At 43.0% G+C, this 22260-nt stretch overlaps 1 protein-coding gene across 6 annotated transcripts in view; it reads left to right on the plus strand.

The window, feature by feature from the left end:
* The first annotated feature begins 2097 nt into the window (after positions 1-2097).
* The window catches only part of SMAD2 (SMAD family member 2), a 61260-nt gene continuing 41097 nt past the window's right edge, over positions 2098-22260 (plus strand). For 2 of the 6 annotated variants that reach the window (XM_074995806.1, XM_074995812.1), the window contains exons 1-3: positions 2148-2212; positions 9701-9759; positions 20840-21128. In XM_074995806.1, coding sequence (XP_074851907.1) covers positions 20890-21128 — 239 coding nt within the window. In that variant the 5' untranslated portion in view covers positions 2148-2212; positions 9701-9759; positions 20840-20889. Of the gene's footprint in view, positions 2213-2234; positions 2297-9700; positions 9760-20839; positions 21129-22260 lie in introns of those variants that run through there. The other 4 variants (XM_074995807.1, XM_074995808.1, XM_074995809.1 and 1 more) reach the window with 4 other exon arrangements.

Genomic DNA, 22260 nt, shown 5'->3' on the forward strand with positions numbered 1-22260 from the left:
AGGTTTGTCCAGCATGAGACCCCCCCTGTGTGTGCAAGCTTACAAAAAGTCAGAATTTCATTTGACATATTTACCTTTCAAGACAGCAAAGCTCATTCTCAAAGCTGGTACATTTAGGTTTATGGGGGGACTGTATGCATCTGGGCATTGTTAATTAGCTGTACAGCCTTTCACCAGTAGTTCCCTAGTGTAAATTCTGCCCAGTTCAGTCCAGATTAAAAGTGATTTTTTAATATAAACTGTCACTCAGGGAAAAACAGTACCACCCTGCACTCATCCAAAAGATGTGGAGCAGCGCAGCTAGAGGACCAGAGCAAGCTGGGATCACCTTGCTCCACTTGCCCTGTTGCTGCCTGTGAGTGTGTGTGTGGTCGGGGGGGACCCCTGCTGCTGGCACCAACCCCAAGCTCCAACAGTTCCCTGTCCTGCATCACTTGTAGGAGGGGGAAGAGTTGGGCTGAGGACAGAGCAGGGGCAGAAAGAAGCAGGGCCTGGGGTAAAGAGGGGTTCTCGAAGGCCTTCCCTAGGTGAGTTTAGGGGGTCACACAGCTGAGGGGGCCCCTATGCCCCTTAACCAGTCACCTCACTGGGGAGGAATATTAATCCTCATACTTTGGAATTTAAACCAATCTCCAGTGAAGAGCAGGATGAGGAGGGAGGCAGATTATTATAAGAGGAAAACTAGAGGCCCCATTGCATCTATGCTTGAAAGCGCAAGTTGGGCTGCGAAGAAAGTTCTAAACAGAAACTTGTTGTAATAAACATCCAAAGTGTACGGGCTGGGCCCCATGCTGGTTGCAGGAGGAGCTTTGTTGGGGGCTTGGCCTGGTCCCTGCGCTGGCTAGGGGAGGGGCTGGGGCTGGCACGGTGGTAGTGGGGAACATGGTAGATCCTTGCCTGGACAGGCAAATGGACGGACACAGCAAAAATAATATATAAGTTGTAATAACAGTGGGAGATTTACATATTAAGCATTTGGCTGTGGGCAGCATCAGAGAAGAGCTGGACCTTGGGTCTGATCCTGCGCAGCGACACCTGCACTGCTAGGCGGCCCTAGACAAGCGGAGCAGGTGGAGCCCTGGCTCCATCTCCCCTGGCGGTAACTGCCCCCTGTGGGGGGGCTGACACTGCAGGCCCGGGAGCAAGGTGGGAGGGGTACCTGACGCCTTGCCCCCAAAGGGGCATGGCCAAGGGCAAGAGGGGTCTCAGTCAGGCCTAAGAACAGTCAGGTCTCAGCACCCCCTCTGCCATGAGCCCTTCACTCCCGCCAGCCATGCACCCACGGAGCAGCGCTGCGCTGGCACTTCAAAGGCGACCAGGACTCCTGGCCTCTTTGAAGCACTGGGCCCTGGGGCAACTGCCTGCTTTGTTCCCCCCACCGCCGGGGGCAGCCCCATGAAAGGGGGGGTTGCAGCTGCCAGGCCCCAAGCAGGGGGAGGGGCTCCTGGAGCTTGGGCAGGGGTCACAAGGACCCACATGTTCTATGGGTCAATGAGGGGCTGCAGCCCTCGGTGGCACGGGGGTGCCTGTAAGTGGGAGGGGGGGCAGAAGAGCCAACCCTCCTTCTCCCCCACGGAATCTGGGGCCCCCATAGGTTTTGGGGCCCATTCCAGCCGGGGACAACTTTAACTCGTCAGCATCCCTCACTTGACCTGTGCTTGGCCAGAGTGCATGGGAGCAGCCGCACACTGCGGGAGGGCGCCCGCTCGCCTGTGGTGGTTTGAGTAGGGGCGGCGGGGACTATTTCTCTCTGTTGGAATTCGCTACCGCGCGGACGGCTACTAGTCATGTAAATTGAGCTATCCCTTGGCGGAAGGATCAACGATCTCCACCAAAGCTCGGGTTATTCGCTCTTCTTTCAGCGCAACCGCCCCACCAGCGGGGAGTGACACAATTGTAGGCCAATCAGCAAGAGCCGTTCCCCTCGCGCTGATCACGCACTCCGTCGCGAGCTCTTCATCTCAGAGTTTCTCGCGGCCCTTCGCTCATAGGGCGGCCGGCGCGCCAATCGCCACTTTGGGTGGGAGATAGCCTCTCTCACCCAGCCACCGCCCGCTCTCCCTGCAACTGACCTCAGGCGGAACCAACCAACGCGACCGTTCCGTTCGCCGCGTCGCCTTCCTGAACCAATGGCGCGGGGAGGGGGCGGCGGCAAAGAGGAAGCCAGCGAGAGAGCGAGAAGAAGGTAGCGGCGTAGGTAGGCGAAGCAGAGGTTGGTCTTTGGGCGGCACTGGTGTCGGCCGGGCCGGGGATGGCCTCGGCAGGCGGCGCGCGGATGCTGCCTGATGACGCCCGTGTACGTGTGCTTGGGGGGTATGGCTAGGCTCAGGCCTGGAGCTGGCCATGGCAGGGCGCTCCCTTTTGTTGTGGTGGGAGGCGGCGGCTGCTATGGAAGAGGGGGAGGCTTGCGTGGTTGGGGGGGGGGGGGGGGAAGAAATCGGGGGCTCAGGCAGGCCGGGAGTTGCGGGGGGCGATTTGCTCTGGTTCCCGACGGTGGGCCTGGTCCTCTTTTGAGCTTCCCCTCATCTCCCAGATGGTGAAGCGCTTGGGCTAGAGTTGCCAGCTCTGCAGGGCTGCTCTGGAGTCTCCTGGAATCGATTTCAGGCTCCCGCTGAGTTTTCAAAACAATCCTGGAGATTTTCATGGGGTATTTCAAGAAAGTGACATTTTGGGGTGTGGGGCGCGGTGATCTCCTGGAGCATGTTCAGCCCAGGGTTGGCAACCCTAAGTGAGCCCCATTCTTGGTCCCAGGATATAAATACGAGGTGTGGGGGTTGGGCTTGCGACTGCTTTCGTCGCTGAGTACAGTCTGATTTGTGTGGGGCTGGGGTAACAGATCACTATTGCTTATGTGCCCCCGCCCCCTGGAAAAAGTTAGTTTAGACTTTCCCAAAGATTGTCACACAGATTACAAGTGGAACATTACAGTCGGGGAAGTCAATGTTGTGTACAATTGTGAGTGAGCTGAAAATATGGCTGTGGGGATTTCAGTCTTAACTCCGATGGGTGTCACTTAGGGTTTGACCCTGTCTTTCTTGTAGGTAGTGAGTGAATGCTTAACCTCTTCACTTACATTGGTGAATGCATAGATGTTTGCTTACATCTGTACAAGTAATATTGTCTAATTCACAGATAAGCGCCTCATACTCAGTTGGTACGATGACTGATGTGCTGTAATAAGTGCGAATAGTAGTTCTAGCAGTTTTGCAAAAGTCCCACTTTTAGCACTCTGTGTATATGTGTGACAGAAATAACTGAGTAAACTTATTAGTTTATACTCTGTACAGGGTGGTTGTTTGGGATTCAGTTTCCTATCTAAATATCTTGTTTTTGATTCATATTGCTTTGAGAAGCACGAGAGTCCAACAAAGCTTGTAGTTTTTAGAAAAAAAAACTTCTAACAATCACAATGTGGAAGTTTAATGAAGATCTAGTCCAGGTAACTTTAGATACAAACAGCCACCAGACAAATCCTGTTTGTAGAGTGTGGATGACCTGAACATTTCTTAAGCTATTTTATGGAAGTGCTGCAACGTTAATATTTCTCATGCAGTTTTTTTTTTTGCTATAATAAGCAGCTCCTAAGTGTATTCAAAGAATGAAGATAATATCAAGAAGGCATTTAGACACTTTTTTAAATCCTAAGCAAGCTTCTTCTGTCTTATCTAATCAACAGGCTATAGTAAGGACAGTTTGGTTTACAGTTGACAAACTGTTAATGGTGGGGTGGCTGCGGTGTGTAAAATTCAGCAAAATGCATTGTAAAAAAAAAAAAATCCCACAATGTGTATAATTAAGAGCCAGATGCCTTATTTCCCCCAGTAACAGCTCATTCACTTTTCATTCTAAACTGATCAGGTTCCTGTAGTGGAGAGTAAGAGGCACTTTCAATCCAAATAAAATTTCACTTTGCAATGATTTGTAAACCTGCCTTTGTAGATATTTTAGTTCTTCTTCTGGCCTTAGAAAAGGAGACAGTTTTATTTACTTCTTCAGGATATCTTAACATGTTGCATTCACAAAATTATTAGCTATCAAGGGAGGTAAAAATCAATTGTAGCTATTCTGATTATAATCTTAAACTGTGAAAATTGCTGTTGTGATGGTAATTATCATGAGGTTAACTCCTTAGTAAGAGGCAGTATAGAAATGAAATACAGTACTCTGGTTCTCTCCCCCTCCCCCCCTTAAAAACAAAAAGGGCAAACCATCTCATGTTGCACACTTCTAACTCGAAGTCTTATTGCGGATTAGTACTATACTTCACTATCTCCTTCATGAAAATAATTTCATTATGTAAACCCAGTTATAGGATTCTGAATTTAACAGTTTATTGCAAGGTGTTATAGATTACCACTGAACTGGATTTCCTTTTTTTGAAGCCCCATGCAGTTCAGGTTCAGAATTGCAGATTATCAGAAATGGTGTGCAGAAATTCAAACTGAGTGCTTTTGAGAGAATAGCTACAACTCTAACCTTCTCTATGTTGTATGTCAGACTTTTATAATAGGAATAATCAACTTTGAGATTTGTAAGGTCAGATGGTAATTGGAAAGACATTTGTAATGAGTTCAGGTCGGCTGATTTGACCTCTTTCTCTTCTCTCTCTCCAACCCCTTCCCCTTGTTGATTTAATTTGGTCATATAATAAGAATTTCCAAACTGAAGGCCCTGCTGGATCTTTTTCAATCCTCTTATGTCGACTTGATCTTTCGGAAGAGCTGAGCTCCTGTAGTTACCATTGATTTTAATTGAAGCTTGAGAATGCTCAGTATTACCGGAAGCTTGAGAGAAGTAAACTTTCCACATCTTTTTTTCCCAACAAAAGCTTGTGGGGAACCAACCTTGCAGTATATTTGAAGGGTGACAAATTTGAGCTCTGTGCCTGAGGGAGAAGAGAATTCCAAAATCTTTCTGTAAAGAGCATTTACATGATGAAATTTTAATTATTGTAAAAGTATTTTAGATTTTTAAATGTATTAGCACTGCTTTAATGGACTGCATGTGTAAATTCTCTAACTTGAAAGCATCCACTTATGGGACTTACCTGTTAAGTGAGCTTGAAATTATGCTTTTCAGGTTGGATGTAATGCCTCTTATCATAAAGCCAAAAACTGCTTGTGAGCTGTGCTGAGGCAAACAATACCCAGTTTACTTTGCCAGAATATTTGTAACTGTTAAACTGAATTGCTGTAGGTCATGCAATGGAATTACTGGATTTTTTGTAGTAGAACAGAGGGTACAGAAAGTTCTGTTTTCAGTACTATCTGGTCTAGAAGAAACTGAAGTATAGGCAATAATTCTGAAGGCTGACCATTGAAGACAGCTGGGTTCTTTGAAACATCCCTGGAGAAACTGCTCTGTGTAGGCTAGTGTTTCATTCCTTTTTGAGGTTTCACTATGGTTTATAGGTAACTGACAGTATTGCTAATTACACTATATGCTACGAGAGACCCCAGAGGGTCATTGAGAGTGATTTCTTGGTATCTGAGCAGCTTAGGCTGAAAATTTTCACCAACAGATCTTGACTCTGTAGTGGCTGAAGCCTCTTCTTTTCAGGACAATGTGTGTTTGGGGGCATGCAGAAGTTCACTTTTATAACATGAAACCATAAACTGAATTACTTTCCCCGTATCCTTTGGTTACTGTATTTTGTTGGCAGACTTAACTTGTAAGAAGAACTAAGGCCAGGTCTACACTGGGGGAGGGCAAAGATGAACTAAGTTAAGCAACTCCAGCATATAGTAACAGAGAGGAAGCCGTGCTAGTCTATACACTATCAAAACAAAAAGCAGTCAAGTAGCACTTTAAAGACTAGCAAAATAATTTATTAGGTGAGCTTTCGTGGGACAGACCCACTTCTTCAGACCATAGCCAGACCAGAACAGTTCTGATCTGTTCTGGTCTGGCTATGGTCTGAAGAAGTGGGTCTGTCCCACGAAAGCTCACCTAATAAACTATTTTGCTAGTCTTTAAAGTGCTACTTGACTGCTTTTTGTTTTTACTCCAGCTGTGTGAATAGCATAGCTGGAGTCCATGTAAGTTAGACACCAGCACCTTGGCTGCAGGAGGTAAACAGGAGAAACTCTCCCATGAACTTCCTTTACTCCTCGCAACCCCATGGAATGCAGAGGCCGACAGGAGTGGGATCAGCAGTCCATTTAGCTCATCATGACTAGGGATATTAGCTGCTTAACAGGTAAGCCTCACCCTGAACCAGGGGTTCCCAACCTTTTTGGCATCATGCCTCCCTCATTTGATTTTTTGGGAAACCCTCATGCCCCCCACCTCTTCCTTGCCATCGTCCAACCCCCCCCCTTAACAAAAATTCAATATGTAATTTAAAATAAACAAAAGCTTGATATAAAAATGTTGTTTAAAATTAAAAATAAGCCCTAATAGTTTTTCTTGGGGCCCCCCCCCTTGTGAGTGCCTGGTGCAGCCCTAGCTGTCTGAGCCCTCTGCCAACCAGCCCTCTGCTGCCCAAGCTCCCACCAGGGCTAGCCATCTAACCCCATCCTCCTCCTTCCCCCAACCCACACTCACCTTTGCTTATCAGTTACAGTTAACCAGTGGGGATTGGAGCAACACCCCATCCACTGCAGGCAGGGGATGCTCCAGTTGGTTAACCAATTAAACTTAAATGTTTAAACAGTTAACTAATTAAGCAGGCTTTTATATCTCCAAGGTCTACTAGACCTGCTAAATCAATCTCTGGAGCTTCAATCAACTGGTAAGTGTAGACAAACCCTAAGCAGTCACTTATTTGTATTAAGAGTGACAGACAGACAGCTGTTAGTCTGTATTCTATCAAAACACTTGTAGCACTTTTAAAGACTAACAAAGTAATTTATTAGGTAATGAACTTTGGGACAGAGCCACTTCTTTAGATCATAACTTTACCAAAACAGACTCAATATATTGAGTCTGAAGAAGTGGGTCTGTCCCACCAAAGCTCGTCACCTCATAAATTATTTTGTTAGTCTTTAAAGTGCTACACAGCTGCTTTTTTTGCTTTTATTTGTATTAAGGTCTGTTTTGGAAGGGAGTTCAATGAACCCTGCTTAATAGTGGTCAATAATCTATTGGTTGCACAGATGTTAATTTTATGTAATTTAGCAGACTTTTCTTAAGTCTTGATTCCTTTTTTGTTTTAATAACTTTTGTTACTTCTAGTGGCCATTTTAAATGTGTTTCTCTGTTAAAAATAGGTTGCTAAAATACTTCTGTTCTGATAGCAGTCTGTTTAAGGTTATGTCTATACTTAAAAATGATGCAGCTGCACCACTCCAGTATAGACTCTGCCTATCCCAATGTGGAGGGCTCTCGCATTGGCATAGCTAATCCAGCTCCCTGAGAGGGTGGCTTATAAATCAATGTCAGAGTCCATCAGTATCGTGCTTTCTACACAGGCAATAAGGTTGACTTGACAGCGTTGCTCAGGGTTTTTCACATCCTTGACTGACATAGCTAAAGTGACCTAATTTTCTAGTTTAGACCAGAATGAATGCAACTAAACGTGACTCTTGTTCTTTGTCCTGTCCTCAATTTAATACAGCATGAAACTTCATTTCTATCAATACATTAAACTTCCTAATTAACCTTGGCTTTCATCTCTAATTTCCTGAAAGATCTGACAATGCAGCTAATAAAACAACAAAGGAAGAAAGGTTAGGTTTATGTGTTTCATACATTCACTTTATAATAGCCCTTTTGTATTTGAAGAAGAGATCTGTCTTCTAAAATCTTTAACTCCATAATTCCATGGTAGGTGCTTGAATCTCTTATAATGTACCTAGAATGAAGGTATCGAACTTTACAAGCCCTCTTGAAGTGAGTGCTGAGGAAAGCAGGCTGTTTTATTTGTCATGTCTTTTTTGATAAGACGGTGGTGTCTTGAATTCTGCATTGCGAGAGTTTTAACTTGCAAATGATTCTTAAGGCTGTGGAGACATGTCAATACTATATAGGCTTACATGTCAGGTAGATGAAAATATTAGTGTCTTTTGGAGAATAGATTGAAGTGTGACATAGCAGCAGGGATGGGACTGACCTGTTAGCAGGCGCTAATTAGAATCACCCCATGGTGCCAGGAAACCTACAGGAGGACATTCAAGTATCTCAGAGAATGGATGTGCTTTGTAGCCTTGGGCAAGTCACTTAAGTAAACTGTACAATTGAATCATATCTTAACAGAAGATGAGGAATGTGCTTTGAGACTGATAGGAGCTACAAAAGTTCAGTGTTTGTTTATAAGAACAAGTATTTGTGAGGTATATTTAATGCTCCATTATGTAAGAATGCAACATTTGTATTTAAATGTTGGCTATTTAAATTGGTGGCACTTGCAGAATTACGCTGTTAAAATTACCCTTAAGTAAATTGCCTTCAAAGCTGGAGAGGTCTTCCTTAAGCTTCATCAGCTGGTGGGGAAAACTGAGCAGGGACTTCTTGGCTCTGCCAGTTGGGGTATTGAACAATTAGCTATGGTGCTGCTGACCAGGTGGAGCTTGTTGGGAGGAGGACAGCTTTACAACCACTCCCCAACTGTTGGCCTAATTGACTGAAGAGGTGAACTGGGGCTGGAACTGAAACCATTACTCAGTAGGCTGGATTTCTGCTCCCAGCTCTGGGGAGGGTAGGTGTGAAGCTGCTGTGCCTGCCCAGGACATGAGGTGAGCGGGAACGAAGAGGAGGAATTTGAGGCCCTTGCTTAGTACATCAGCCTATTCTTACATGTGTAATTGCTGTTCAAAACCTATGTAGTAGCAGTTTTGTGTTATCTCATGCACACTTCATCTTGTATATGTTAACTAGTGTCCCAGAATTTCAGAAGTAAGAAGGTAGTAGGGAGATAGAAGTGAATGATCTGGCTCTAGGGCTGACTTTTTTTCTCATTGGTAACCAAAAGACGAACAACCGTATTCTGTTCTAGAAGTATGAGGAGTGTCCTTAGGTTAGAAGCTCCTTTTTTTTTTTTTTTCAGACACTTTAATGCAAAAGTCAGTTTTTTACAAGGTAAGGGGAACTTTTAACATTTATGGAAGATTTAACAAAATATTCCCCATGTTTGCAATACAAACATGGCTGTGTGAACATGGAAATCATTTAAGTGACTCCTCAGGGTAAGATGAGGGGGCAAGCCTTTTGCAAGCTTCTTGCTTTTAATACCTTAGTAGCACAATATATATACAAAGAGAGAGAGAATAAACATTTTCCTATGTCGCATGCCTTATTAAGGCTTCAATTTTAATTATTACATAGGCTAACTTAAGTGACTTTCACAGTCCTGTAGCACTTTAAATATTAACAAATGTGTATATATTAGGTAATTTGTTGGTTTTTATGGTGCTGTAGGACTGGTTTTTTTTGTGAAGCTAGAGACTAACATGGCTGCCACTCTGAGGCTGAACTAATTTTAGTCATGGCTTAAATTTATTTAACTTAAATACTTAATTAGGGCAAATTAATACTAAAGGTGACCTGTGAAAGGGACAGGACAGCTGCTGTCTACTCCCTCCCCCGTTTTAAGTGAAAGAGTTCTAAAACTTGAAGTCTACTTCTTGCATCAGAAGGTGAGGCTTTTCCTAGTGTGGTCTCCTATAAAAGACTGATCATAGAACATGACAACAGTTAATAGTAATCTGAGGAAAATGGACTCTTAGCTTTTCTAAATACATATTTTTTTTTAATTCCACAGTGAGCACCTCCAGAAATGATTTCTCTGAAGACTCAACACCCTTGCCTTATTATTTAAGGGTATGTCTACACTAGTACTTACTGCAGTCTGGCTTATATTACACTGTCTTGAGCAGTATTGTAGACAATGCTTTGTTGGAGGGAGTGTTTTGTACTCATAGTTACTGCTGCTCTTGGTGCTGGAGTAGCTAAATTTACTTGGTTACATTAGAGCAGTGGTTCTTAACCTGGGGTGCATGCACTCCTTGGGGGTGCAAGACATGCCAGATTTTTTTAGAAGGTAAATCATCGAAAACACAAATTAAGCACAGGCACGTAAGTACAGCTATATTGTTTAATCGAACCTATGTATGGATTATTATACATTTTTAATGATTACTGTAATATACTAACAAATCTTATTTTAAAGTTTTTCAGCTAATTGTAGTGAAATTATCTCGCTGCAAAATAGGGTGTAGCATCATGTTCTGGGGTATTTTTTTGATGCATGTGCAGGTTATGATGGTGTGGCAGAGCAATGGCTTTGTTTTGAATTCAGTTAGCTACTAACTTACTGCATCGGTTACAGTTTACTTCCACACTGAAGCGCCGCAAAATCTCTTGGTAACACTTTCATGTTTTTGTACGCCTACTGTACTATTTGTGGTGAGTAATGACATAAAACTATTTTACATATATGTAACATGCATTTAAAGGTGTATAAGTCCCCCCATTTCCATTTTTGATAAGGAGTGTTCAAATGTATTTTGAGATCCAAAGGGATGCAGGCTGCAGTAAAGGTTAGGAACCACTGCATTAGAGTAATTGTTCTCAACCTTTCTAGACTACTGTATCCCTTTCAGGAGTCTTTCATCTTGTCTTGTACTGCCCCAAGTTTCACCTCACTTGAAATACTTTCCTACAAAAATGTCACAGAATGCTAACTGAAAAATTGCTTGCTTTCTCATTTTTACCATATAATAAAATGAGAAGCTAATTGTATGTATTTTTAAATTGGAATATAGATATTGTACTTTGATTCCAGTGTGTATCAGTATTTCGTAACTAGAGGTATGTGTACCTTTGGGAGTACACTGAGGTCTTCCAGGGAGCACATCAACTCACCTGGATATTTGCCTGGTTATACAACGGTTTACATTAAAAACACTAGTAAAGTCAGTACAATCTAAAAGTTCATTCAGGCAATGACTTGTTTCTACTGCTTCATATGCCTTATGCTGAAATGTAAGTACAGTATTTGTTTTAATTCATTTATTTGATAAGATATAAAATCAGCAAATTTTCAGTAGTAGTCTTCTCTGATATTTTTGCATGTTTTTTGTAAGTAAGCAGTTTAAGTGAGGTATAACTTGTTGATATGCTCGGCCCTTGTATGCTGAGTGGAGCTCAGGTCATCTACAAGTCTCTTCCACTTCAGTCTGTCTCCAAGAAAACTTAGCTGACTCCTGGAGTACCTCAGCTGTTCTTCAATCTCAGATCTTCTCCACATTGTCAGAGGTCTTCCTCTTTTGCCTTTGTCTTGCAGGTTCCGTGTGAGATCTTGATGGACTATGCTGGATGATGGTTTTCTGAGAGTGTCTTAGCCATCCCCACTTCCTTGTCTTGATTTGAACAATAAGTGGTTCTTGTCCTGCTCCTCATTTGTGGCAAAGTCTTGCCATTAGATGCCATGGATGTACCTCAGATATCTATTTGAATGTTTGTAGATTGTGATTTGAAGGCTTTTTAGTATACCAGGTCTCCCATCCCTCCAAGAGCACACTCTTCACGTTTGTGTTGAAGAGCTGCAGTTTTGTCATCACAGGTTTCATTTGTGAACGCTATATGGGATGAGGAGCCTTTAATGCAGCTGTTGCTTTCCCTATCCTGGCATTGATATCCTTATCTGTTCCTCCATTTCTGCCCTCAGTACTCCCCAAGTAGATGAACTGTTCCACATCTTCCAGGTCATCCCATCCCAGTGTGGTGGTGGTGTTGGACTGGTTAATCCTCGTTGTTTTGGTCTTTCCTTTAGTAATGCTCAGTCCAGCCCTTGAGGCAGTTTTATCTAGTGTTGTGACCTTTTCTTTCATGCTTTGCTGTTGGCATGAAAGGAGGGTGACATCGTCAACAAAATCAGTGTCCTCTAGCTATTCGAAAAGTGTCCACTGAATGCCTTCTTATGGCCATATGTTGTCCTGCTCATAATCCAATACATTGTGATCAAGAATGAGAGGTGACAATAGGCACTCTTGTTGTACTCCTGAGTATATGCTGAAGGATTCTGTCAAGACACCATTGTGAACAACTTGGCATGTTAAGGCTTCATACACTGAATGGATCAGGTTAATAATTTTGGATGGGATGCCTCAGTATTGCAGCAGTTCATAACAAGTGTCTCTATCACTGCTGTCAGAAGTTTTTTCAAAGTCTATGAAGGTTATGTACAACGGGGAGTTCCACTCAAGTGACTGTTCTGTGATCACTCTGAGAGTTGCTATTTGGTCAATACAAGATCTCTCCCTTTGGAATTTGGTTTGTTCTTCCATGAGCTGCCTATCAATTTTGGTCTGTCTTCTCTACAAGAGAATCCTATTGAATACTTTTCCTGGAACAGATAGTAATGTGATGCCCCTCCAGTTCTTGCATTCCTTCAGATTGCCTTTCTTTGGAAGCTTGATAAGGTAGCCATGTTTCTAGTCTTGTGGGACCTCTTCAGTGTCCCAAATTTTCCCAGACAGAGTGTGCATCATGTTGACTGATGTCTAACTACCTGCCTTGATTGCTTCTGCAGGGAGGTTTTGTGGACCAGGTGCTTTTCTGCCTTTCAGATGGGGAATGGATTTTCTGATTTCTTCTATAGGTCTGCTGCTGTTAATTTGTAGAGGTATATTTGCAGATGGTAACTCTGGAGGTTCCATATGGACAGAGTGGTTCAGTAGCTCTTCAAAATGTTCCTTCTGTCTACTGTGTTGCTCACTTGGGTTTGCTAGCACATACCCCTCCTTATCCTGTACTGGCTGATCCACTGTGTGCTGTGACCCAGCTAACTTTTGTGTGATGTCATACAGCGCTTTCAAGTTTCTCCATCCTGCAGCTTGTTTGTTGTGCAAGATTTTCCACAAAGTTCTTCTTGTCCCATTTTACAGGCTTTCTAACTTCTCTGTTGGCTTTTTAATTCAGTTTCTGAGCTTCCACCTTGTCTGCTCTTGTTCTGCTGTTGACTGCTGCTTTTCTGTCCTTTTTTCCCTTCACTTGTCTCATAGTTTCTTCTGTGGTCCAGTCTTGGTGATGCTTTGTTCACTTTCCCAGTGTCGTATCACAGGTCTCTTTACAGGCTGTTTTGGTGTGCTCACACATTTGTTCCACAGTAGCATCTTCAGGGATAACGTTTGTCAGAAGTGCATATCTGTTGGACAGCTCCACTTGGACACTCTCTTGTCTCTAAATCCTTCAGCTGCTCAGTGCTGAATCTTGGTCCTGGCTTAGTCACTTCTTTGGTGTATCTCTTGAACTTGAAATAGTGGGATTGTTACTTAGAGGCAAAGAAGAGTATGTAAGATAGTTTGTTCACTATCTACCTTCAATTCACTGTCTTGTAACACAAGAACAAGGGATCTTTCACTGACCTTGAAAGTAGGGATCTGAAATCCCTGTTTAATTAATTGGTTGACAGGTTAGTTGATGGGTTAGATGTTAGATTTAATCAATTAAACAGGGTGAGTGCAGGTCTGGGAAGGCTGTTCCAGCCTGGCTTGTTTGAAGTGGCCTCCCTGCTGTAGAAGGGGGCTGTTCCAGCCAGTCAGGAGCATACCTGGTGCCATTGTGGGCTGGAGCTGCTCTGGCCTCCACTGGTTAACCATAGCTAGAAAGTCTCATCGGTTAAGGGTGAGACTTACCAGTTGCACGTTAACATCCCTGCTTGAAAGGTAGGCTATGTTGGTTTTAGAAGCAGTTAAAATTGGTGATTTTAATTTATTTAAATGGAGTAGGAAACTAGAATGTAAATAATTGATTTCAGTCTCACTTTGCACTGTTGTACTATTGGTCCTCCCTGAAGAGAGGTATTGATTTGCAATTAAATATACCTTTCATGCTAAATTTGGTGCTGCTTTTGGGTTATCTGGACAATACTCACACTTAAGAATCTTAACGTTTACATTTATATGGTAAATGGTGGGTTTTTATTGTTTGTTTGGGTCAGGCTCTTGCTGGATAGAAATTATCACTCAAGTACATGGAAGAAACACTTAAACCTCTTTATTAAATAAATACTAACAGGGCCCACCCCTTTGTGGCAGTTACCAAGCCAGGAGCTGGCTGGCAGCTCCAGCCCTGAGGATCTGGCTGGGACCTGGGAAACCCTGGTAGCCCCAGGGCTGGGAGCTGGCTGGGGTGCGGACCGCTGCCAATAGCTCCAACCATGGGGACCAGGTCGGGGGAAGCTCAGCAGCTCTGGGGCGGGGAGCCTGCAGGGGTGAGGAGCTAAGCTAGCAGCCCTAGGACTGGCAGCTCCAGGCCCGGGGACCTGGCCAGAGTTGGATGGACGATTGACTCTCCTTTTATAATAGTATAGATGCCAAATTAAAAAGTTTATCAAAGATATGTTTTGCATAGCTAGCTAATTGATAAAACAAAGGACTTGCTGAACTGAACATATTGGTCATGTTCCTGTAGATCTTATATTTGAGACTACTTTTTGTGTATATGTTGAAAGAGGAAAATATTTCCTATCTTTATGCTCCCTGTTGATTTTTCTTAGCTTTTGAATGAACTCATCATTTGAGTTGAGCCAGTTAAATAAACTGAAATGAAGAAATTGTTTTGGCACCTGCTGCAAAGTATGACTCTCAAAATAGGTGCTTTAGTACTTCCACAAGAGTTAGTTTGTGGTGCTTAGACTGTGACTCTCAGCAATTCCGTGGCTTGACTTTTATGAAAACTTTGGCAGCAAACATATTGTTCGTTGTTTATTAGTATGGCATGTTTAGATTTTAACTTGAGTTGTGTGTTTCTTAGCTAGTTTTAGATGTATTTAATTTTAAAAAGCCTGTATTTGGTTCAGATGGGTGAGTTGAACCTTATACTTTTGTTCAGACTGCTGAAAGGTGACAAATTTAAAAAAATATTATTAAAGGAAATCATTTCATAATGTGCAAGAGCCCTAGAATTCTCTGCTGCAGAATATCCAGGCCAAGAGTTTGGAAAGAATCTGAGGGAATGGAGCTATATCTGAGTATTACCTTATCATCATCATCATCATCATCATCATCAACCATGGGCTCAGTGCCTGTTGTGTCTGATGCCTCTCACTGTTTCCTTCCATCTTTCCCTGTCAAGCGTGTAGTGGTTTAGTTTCTGTAGACTAGTCTCTCACTAATTTACTACATCATCTCCTCATTCTCTGTGGAGTCTGCCTCTCCTATTCAAACCATCCATTATGCCGAATACCAGGGTCTTGATTTTTTTCATTTGTCATTCATTCTGCCCATATATCTGAGTAGCTGTAGCTTCCATTGTATAGTCTTCTGCAGTAGGTTCTCTTTTGTCTGTATCTTCCTATATAATTCCTCATTGGTGACCACTGGCATCCATCCTCTTCTCAGGATCTTTCTATAACAATGCCTCTTGAATGCCAATATCCTTCTCTTCAAATCTTCGTTATCATCCATGTCTCACATCCGTACAACACGCTGCTGAATACACACGTTTTCAGTATGCTCAGCTTTGTTCCTAAGCTAATCGCTTTGCTTTTTCAGATCTTATGTATCGCCTTCAAACTCACTCCTACTTTTGCTATTCTAGTCCTTGTTTCCCTCTTACAGTCAAGATCATATGTAATGTTGCTCCCCAGGTATGTGAACTTCTCTACATTCTCTAATTCAACTTATCTACACTGATCTTCCTTCCTGTTTCCCTATCTCCAAATACCATTATTTTTGTTCTATGTTCATAATCAGTCCGTACCACTTCCCTTTCTCATTTAGCACCTGCACAGTTTTTGCTAGCTTCTCCTAATACTCCTCAATGATAACTACTATCATCTGAGAGCCTCAAGTTAATTCTTTTCCCATGCACAGATATCCCTTCTGCCTCTTCCTTGATCTTGTCCATCGTTCTTTCTAGATGCGTGATGAAGATATTTGATGAGATTGGATCTTCTTGTCTCGTACCTCTGCTTGTTCTAAACTGCCGTCTCAGCTCTCTGGCAGTTCTCACTGCTTGCCTCTGCGTTGTCATTTATATCGTTCAACAGTGTCAGTCTGCTATCCACTCCATACGACTCCAACACCACCCAAGTTAGTTTCTGAGCTATACCATCAAATGCTTTCTGAAAATCAACAAAGTAAATGTAGATATTCTTGTTCTTTCATCAAGCTTTCTCCACTATCAGTCTTAGTGCCTGTGTCTGCTGTACGGTACTTCTATCTTTCCTGAACCCCTCTTGCTCGTCTGCTAGATATTCTTTTATCTGTGATCTTAGTATCATCATCAGCACCTTGCCTAGATGACTCATTAGGGCAATTGTTCTGTAGCTCTTGCACTCCAATGTACTTCTTTTCTTGTGTATTGTCACTAGCACGGATATTGTCCATTCCTTAGGTGGCTTCCCTTTCTTCCATGCTATATTAGTCGGCATATTTCCTGAATCATACTTTCTCCATCGTGTTTGATCATCTGTCCCGTGATCTTATCATTTCCAGAGCTCTTGTTTGTTTTTTCTTTGTTACACTGCTTTTTCTGCTTCCTCCTTCAAAATATCATTCTCACTCTTGATTCTCAGTGGAGATATCTTTTTTTTCAGTTCTTCGATCAGTCTCTGAGACACTCGGTTTCAACTGTGTTGTATAGATAAGCACAGTATCTTGTCCATCACCCCACAATCTTCTCCTTGTTCATGAGCACCTCTTTGCTGTCATTTTTGATTGCCAGCTGCCACTTCCTCTTAGTATTCCTAGTCATTTTATACACCTCCTTGATCTTACATTTGCCATAAAACCTCTCTGTATCTCCACACTGCTCCTCTAACTTTTTGTCTTATCCTTTCTGGCCGCTTTCCATACTGCATTGCATTTCACCCTATATTGATGATCTGCCCTCTTGGAAACATCCCTTTTGGTCTTCGGTGCTCTCTTCTGTTGGACCAACTTCAGTGTCTCCTGCATAATCTACTTATTGATCTTTTCTTCTTTTGGAACAGTCTCTGCTCAATTGCCTCTTCTGTTGCCGTGGGTATCCCTTCAACTCTCTTATCTAGGTCATTCTGTGGCCACATTCCTAATCTTGTCTTTGAGCGCTGCTCTGTACCTGTTCCCTATTTCTTCCTCACCTAGCCTTGTCACGTCTCTTCTCTTCTTAAACTGTGTCTTACACTTGCTCTTGAGTTTCCTCTTGATGTTTGCAGTCACTAGACTGTGGTCAGTCTATATCCACTCATTGTACTGATACTACCCATCTTCTTATCAAAATCATATCTGTCATCTTCTTGGACTTCCCATCATTCGATCTCCATGCCTGCTTCCTACTGTCCTTTTGTTGGAATTTCATGTTGCAGGTTACCATCTCATGCTTCATAGTAAACTCTAGTAGTTTCTCACCTCATTCTTTTTTTGTTTCATGTCCGAACCTTCCCATGATGCTCTCCCAACCTTCATTATCTGTTCCAACCTTCGTATTACAATCTTCTCCAATGATCATTCTCTTTGCTCTCTTCCAGTGTCTGTCAAGTCTTTATAGAATAGCTTAATCTCGTCCTCTGTACTGTCCAACATGGGTGCATACACCTGAATGACCGAGACGTTGAACAGTTTTGCTTCCGTCCTCGCTACCATCATTCTTGCACTCACCAGTTTGCATCCTAATAATAATGCTCCTCTAGCTCTTTGTCTAAGAAGGAGTCAGACGCCTGCCTCATGCTTCGTTTTGTTCCCTGATCAAATGACTTTGCAGCTGCACATCTCTCCCTATGCCATCCAGCGAATCTCTGCCAGTCCAAGTATGTCACCTCAGTATCTCTCCATCTTCTTCTGAAGCAGCTCTCACTTTCCAGTCACCCACAGTGTTCAGACGGTCCATATTCCAAGTGATAGCGTATGTGTTAGTTGTCGTTTTCTTTCAGTAGACAGCTTATTGACCCAGCCCCAGCTTGATTTGGTGTAGCAGACCGTGTTTATCCAGGAGATGTCCGAGCTGGCATCTTTTATCATTTAGTTGTACTGCATCAGATTTCATTTTCAGTTAAAGCCTGTGGCTTCTGACTTCATTAGTGTGATTTATTCACAAGACATCTGTCCTTAGGAAAATCACAAACTTGTTGGGCCCCCTTCCCCCGCGACCCCAAAACCATGAGTTGGTTCAGTATTTATGTGGATTGTCCAAAATTACTAAACATAATACAAGTTGAACCTCTCGAGTCCAGCACCCTTGGGATCTGACAGTTGCCAAATGAGAGAATTTGCTCGACCACGGGTGGTCAGTATTGTCTAGTACCAGTACCAATACTTCCACTGCTTCCTTGGCTCTTAGAAGACATTTAGGGGTAAATTACAGCTAAATAACAGCACAGAACTGAAAGTCAGGACTGGTAGCTGTAAACAAACTGTGGGACCTTGTGGCCACCCCCATAAGTGGTCATTTGGATAACTAAAATGGTGCTGGACTACAGATGTTGCCAGGCAAGAGCGCCACACTAGAGGTTCCATTTGTAACGATTCTTAACTTTTGTAATACAACAGCAGTTACAAAATAATCAAGGCGGAGTGACCACTAAGTCAGGCATGCATTTCAGTGTCCTTTCCAGTCTTGCGGCCATGTTGAACCCGCAGTCTGTTATCCGCTATCAGTTCAGAAAGAAGTTATCATATGAAAGACCATGGCAATGTCTACACTAGCCAAAAACTTAGAAATGGCCACGCAAATGGCCATTTCGAAGTTTACTAATGAAGCGCTGAAATACACATTCAGCACTTGGTTAGCATGCGGGCGGCCGCAGCACTTCGAAATTGATGCGCCTGGCCGCCGCGCGGCTTGTCCCGACGGGGCTCCTTTTCGAAAGGACCCCGCCTACTTCGAAGTCCCCTTATTCCCATGAGCAGATGGGAATAAGGGGACTTCGAAGTAGGCGGGGTCCTTTCGAAAAGGACCCCCATCTGGACGAGCTGCGTGGCAGCGAGCCGCGTCAATTTTGAAGTGCCGTGGCCGCCTGCATGCTAACCAAGTGCTGAATGTGTATTTCAGCGCTTCATTAGTAAACTTCGAAATGGCCATTTGCGTGGCCATTTCTAAGTTTTTGGCTAGTGTAGACATGGTCCATATGATGCAAAAGCATATCTAACTACTCTTGGAAACACCAGAGGACAAAAGCTTGGATTATGTGCAAATAAAGTTATTGGTATCATTGCCCATGTTTAAACACTTCAGGTAGCTTGCAGAAAAGCAGTATTACACCTCCTCCCCCTTATGAGGAAGATTTTTATAAAAAAAAAAAAAAAAAAAAAAAAAAAAGTCCCATTGACAGCATCTCTTCTGCAGGTAAAATAGATAGCTATTTAAATATTCTGGTATGGCAGTAAATAGCTAGCTAAAGAATTGGCAGAAGACTTTTTTTCCAGGCAGCAATGATCAAGTGACATGTCCAAGTCATGTATTAAACAAGTGAAATCTTATTCCAAGATGTGCAAAATACTCACCTTGGTATAGGTTTTACTGTCAAATTTATCATCATTTAAAGTGAACAAACGAATTGGGTTTGTATAATCTGCTCTGTGTGGAGAATTATTTTAGTAGAACTCACGAGTGACTCCTTTAAAACTCCATTGGATTTAATAAACTGCTACCTTTTAAAATGAAAGTAAGTAAACTTTTTCATATTTGGTACCTCTGAGACCAGCAGGCTGCTGGATACAGAAGTATTGCAGGTAATAAGTGGGCTCCCTTGCTACCAGCTCAGACAGTGGGGATGCACTACAGCAGCACGCCCCTCCCAGAAGCCCTTGGCAGTCCAGTTCCCGGAGCAGCCATGCAGCCTGCTCCACGCTCCCGACTGGGGCTCAGCAGGTCAGTGGGGGGAGGTGGAGGAATGGGAGGTGCAGTGGTGACTCTGATTCAGCTCGTTGCTATTCCTGCCAGGGCTCCCGCTGTGTCAGGACCCAGCTGAGCTGCCTGGAGGGGGTGTGTGGAGATGGAGGGGCTGCTTTCTGTGCTCTGGTCGCTTGTCCTGCTGCACTCCCTGCCGGTGCTCAGCAGCCCGTAGCCTAGGTGCTTGATGTAGCGCCTGGCGGCAGTGATGGTTATTTGAGAGTATTGGTTGAATGTAGTCACTTTTTAAAAACATAGTTTTAACAAGCAGTATCACCAGGGAAAACTAAGTCTGATGAAGAACCGAACTGATTTCTGCACAAGTCGTTGATTTAGAACTGACGTTTTTTCTATTTTTAAAAACCCTTACCTATTTTAAACTACAGAGAACAGACGTGTACTGCATATTTTGACTTCAGAAAAGTGCTCTGCAACCAGTGTGCCACAAAGTGGCACTTAGTATGCCATGAAACTTTGGGGGAAAAAAATTGAATATGTTGAGGTGGCCAACACATGGCTTTTGAGCAGCATGCGGCTCTTTGAGCCATTAAATGCAGCTCCTTCTCAGTGCTGTCTGCTGCTCTGCACACGCGCCCCACCACTTGGTGGGAGAATCATGTGGTGGCTCTGGTGAGTCACTGGCATCAAATGCGGGGGGTGGGGCATGGGGAGCCTGGCTCTGGGGGAAGCGGGGGGGATTGGGATAAATGGGGAGCTGGGGGTGCCTGGCTCTGGGGGAGTGGGAAGGGATTCGTAAAATATATTGGGTGTCCTGTGAAATTCTAACATGCTGAAGTGTGCCACAAGGTGATAAAGGTTGCTGTGCATTGCCATACATGCATTGTGTGGATTTGAATGGAGGATATGGCTTACATATTAGAAGAAGGGAAAACTTGTTACCTGATTGGAATCTAGTCTTTGAAATTATCACAGAAAGTTTAAAAAATAGTTTAAAAAACACTTGAATTTCTGAGTATGTATACTGAAGTGTCCCCAAGGTATGCATCATTTAGGGGTAATGAGCCTTACCAAGGCATCCGCCCCACTAAAAATTAGTTGCTAACTTATTGTTTTTCTTTCCTAGATTGCATACGGCAGCTAACTTGTCGGACACAGTGTGCTGTATCAGAGAACATGTCCTCCATCTTGCCATTCACTCCACCAGTAGTGAAAAGACTGCTGGGGTGGAAGAAGTCAGCTGGTGGTTCTGGAGGGGCTGGTGGTGGTGGTGAGCAGAATGGTCAAGAGGAAAAATGGTGTGAGAAGGCAGTGAAAAGCTTAGTCAAGAAGCTCAAGAAGACAGGACAATTAGATGAGCTTGAGAAAGCAATCACCACTCAGAACTGCAATACAAAATGTGTTACAATACCAAGGTAGGTGCTGTCTGGTTTTGAATTTACTTGAAACTGTTTATCAGGTGACTGATCAGACACCTAACAAGTCACCCCTATAGAAAGTATTAACTGTGTAAGAACATGTTTTAAAATATTTAACTTCAAAAGCAGTAGCTGAACTTGGGCTTACAATGTGGTTTTTAAAACTTACAGCTGAATGTTAGTCTCTAGATGGTCAGTAAGACACATTTTAGAATTACTGTCTTGATTCCCACTTATGCAGAATGGTTCTGTGAGCTCTTAGTTTGTAGCATTTTCTTTCTGATTCTTTCAGTTAACAGCCCTGGAGGACCCTACAGAACCTGCACTTCCAGTGTAAAATTCTGTTTTTCCTTGGTCAACACTTCAGTCAGCTACTCATGTGTAAAGGTCATCTTTAGATATATGGTAAATTCCTGTCAATTATATGGTCTGCAGCCCTCTATCCCTCTCTTGGATGAGAGAACTCATATGCCCTGAAGCATTTTACTATGACACAACTTAATGTATTCCTTATTCTTTCATAAGGAAAGCAGTTATTTTACTTGGAGTACATCTCCCTGTGCTGTATGATGTCGTGTAGGTGAAATTACTTTCTCTCTGAGTTTCATAGAGCAGCTGCTATGAATAAAGTTGAGAGAGGATTATATTTGGTTGTAGATGCTACTCTGTTCTTCTGCAGATCCCAATTGTGCATAGTACCATTGAGGCACGTACATTATTTCCATTTCTTTTCTGAAAGTAAATATGGGAGCACGGCAGAGAAACCTTGTTTTTCTTGTTCTGAAAACTTATTACAGGATCTTACGAAATGGGAGCGATTTTAAGACTAAGGAACTTCTAAGGCAAGAGTGTTGCTGCTGTTTTTTGAGATACTGAATTCTGTTCAGTTAGGACTAATGTGCTAGGTATAACTTAAAACTGTATACCAACCTTATTGCTCAGTAGAACTTTAATGCCTGGCTTTCACGTTTCAACTGGAGATTATAGCTGTTATGCAGTAATAGATTTTATATCCCTTGTCACATATGGGATAGCCTTTTGGGAAAAGATGCTTACCTTTTAGTCATACTCTCTCTTCCAGACATGCCCCACCCCCACCTTCATCCTTTCTTTCCTACAGCATCTCACT

Source organism: Carettochelys insculpta, chromosome 5 (assembly GCF_033958435.1).
Source record: "Carettochelys insculpta isolate YL-2023 chromosome 5, ASM3395843v1, whole genome shotgun sequence".
NCBI classification, from domain to species: domain Eukaryota; kingdom Metazoa; phylum Chordata; order Testudines; family Carettochelyidae; genus Carettochelys; species Carettochelys insculpta.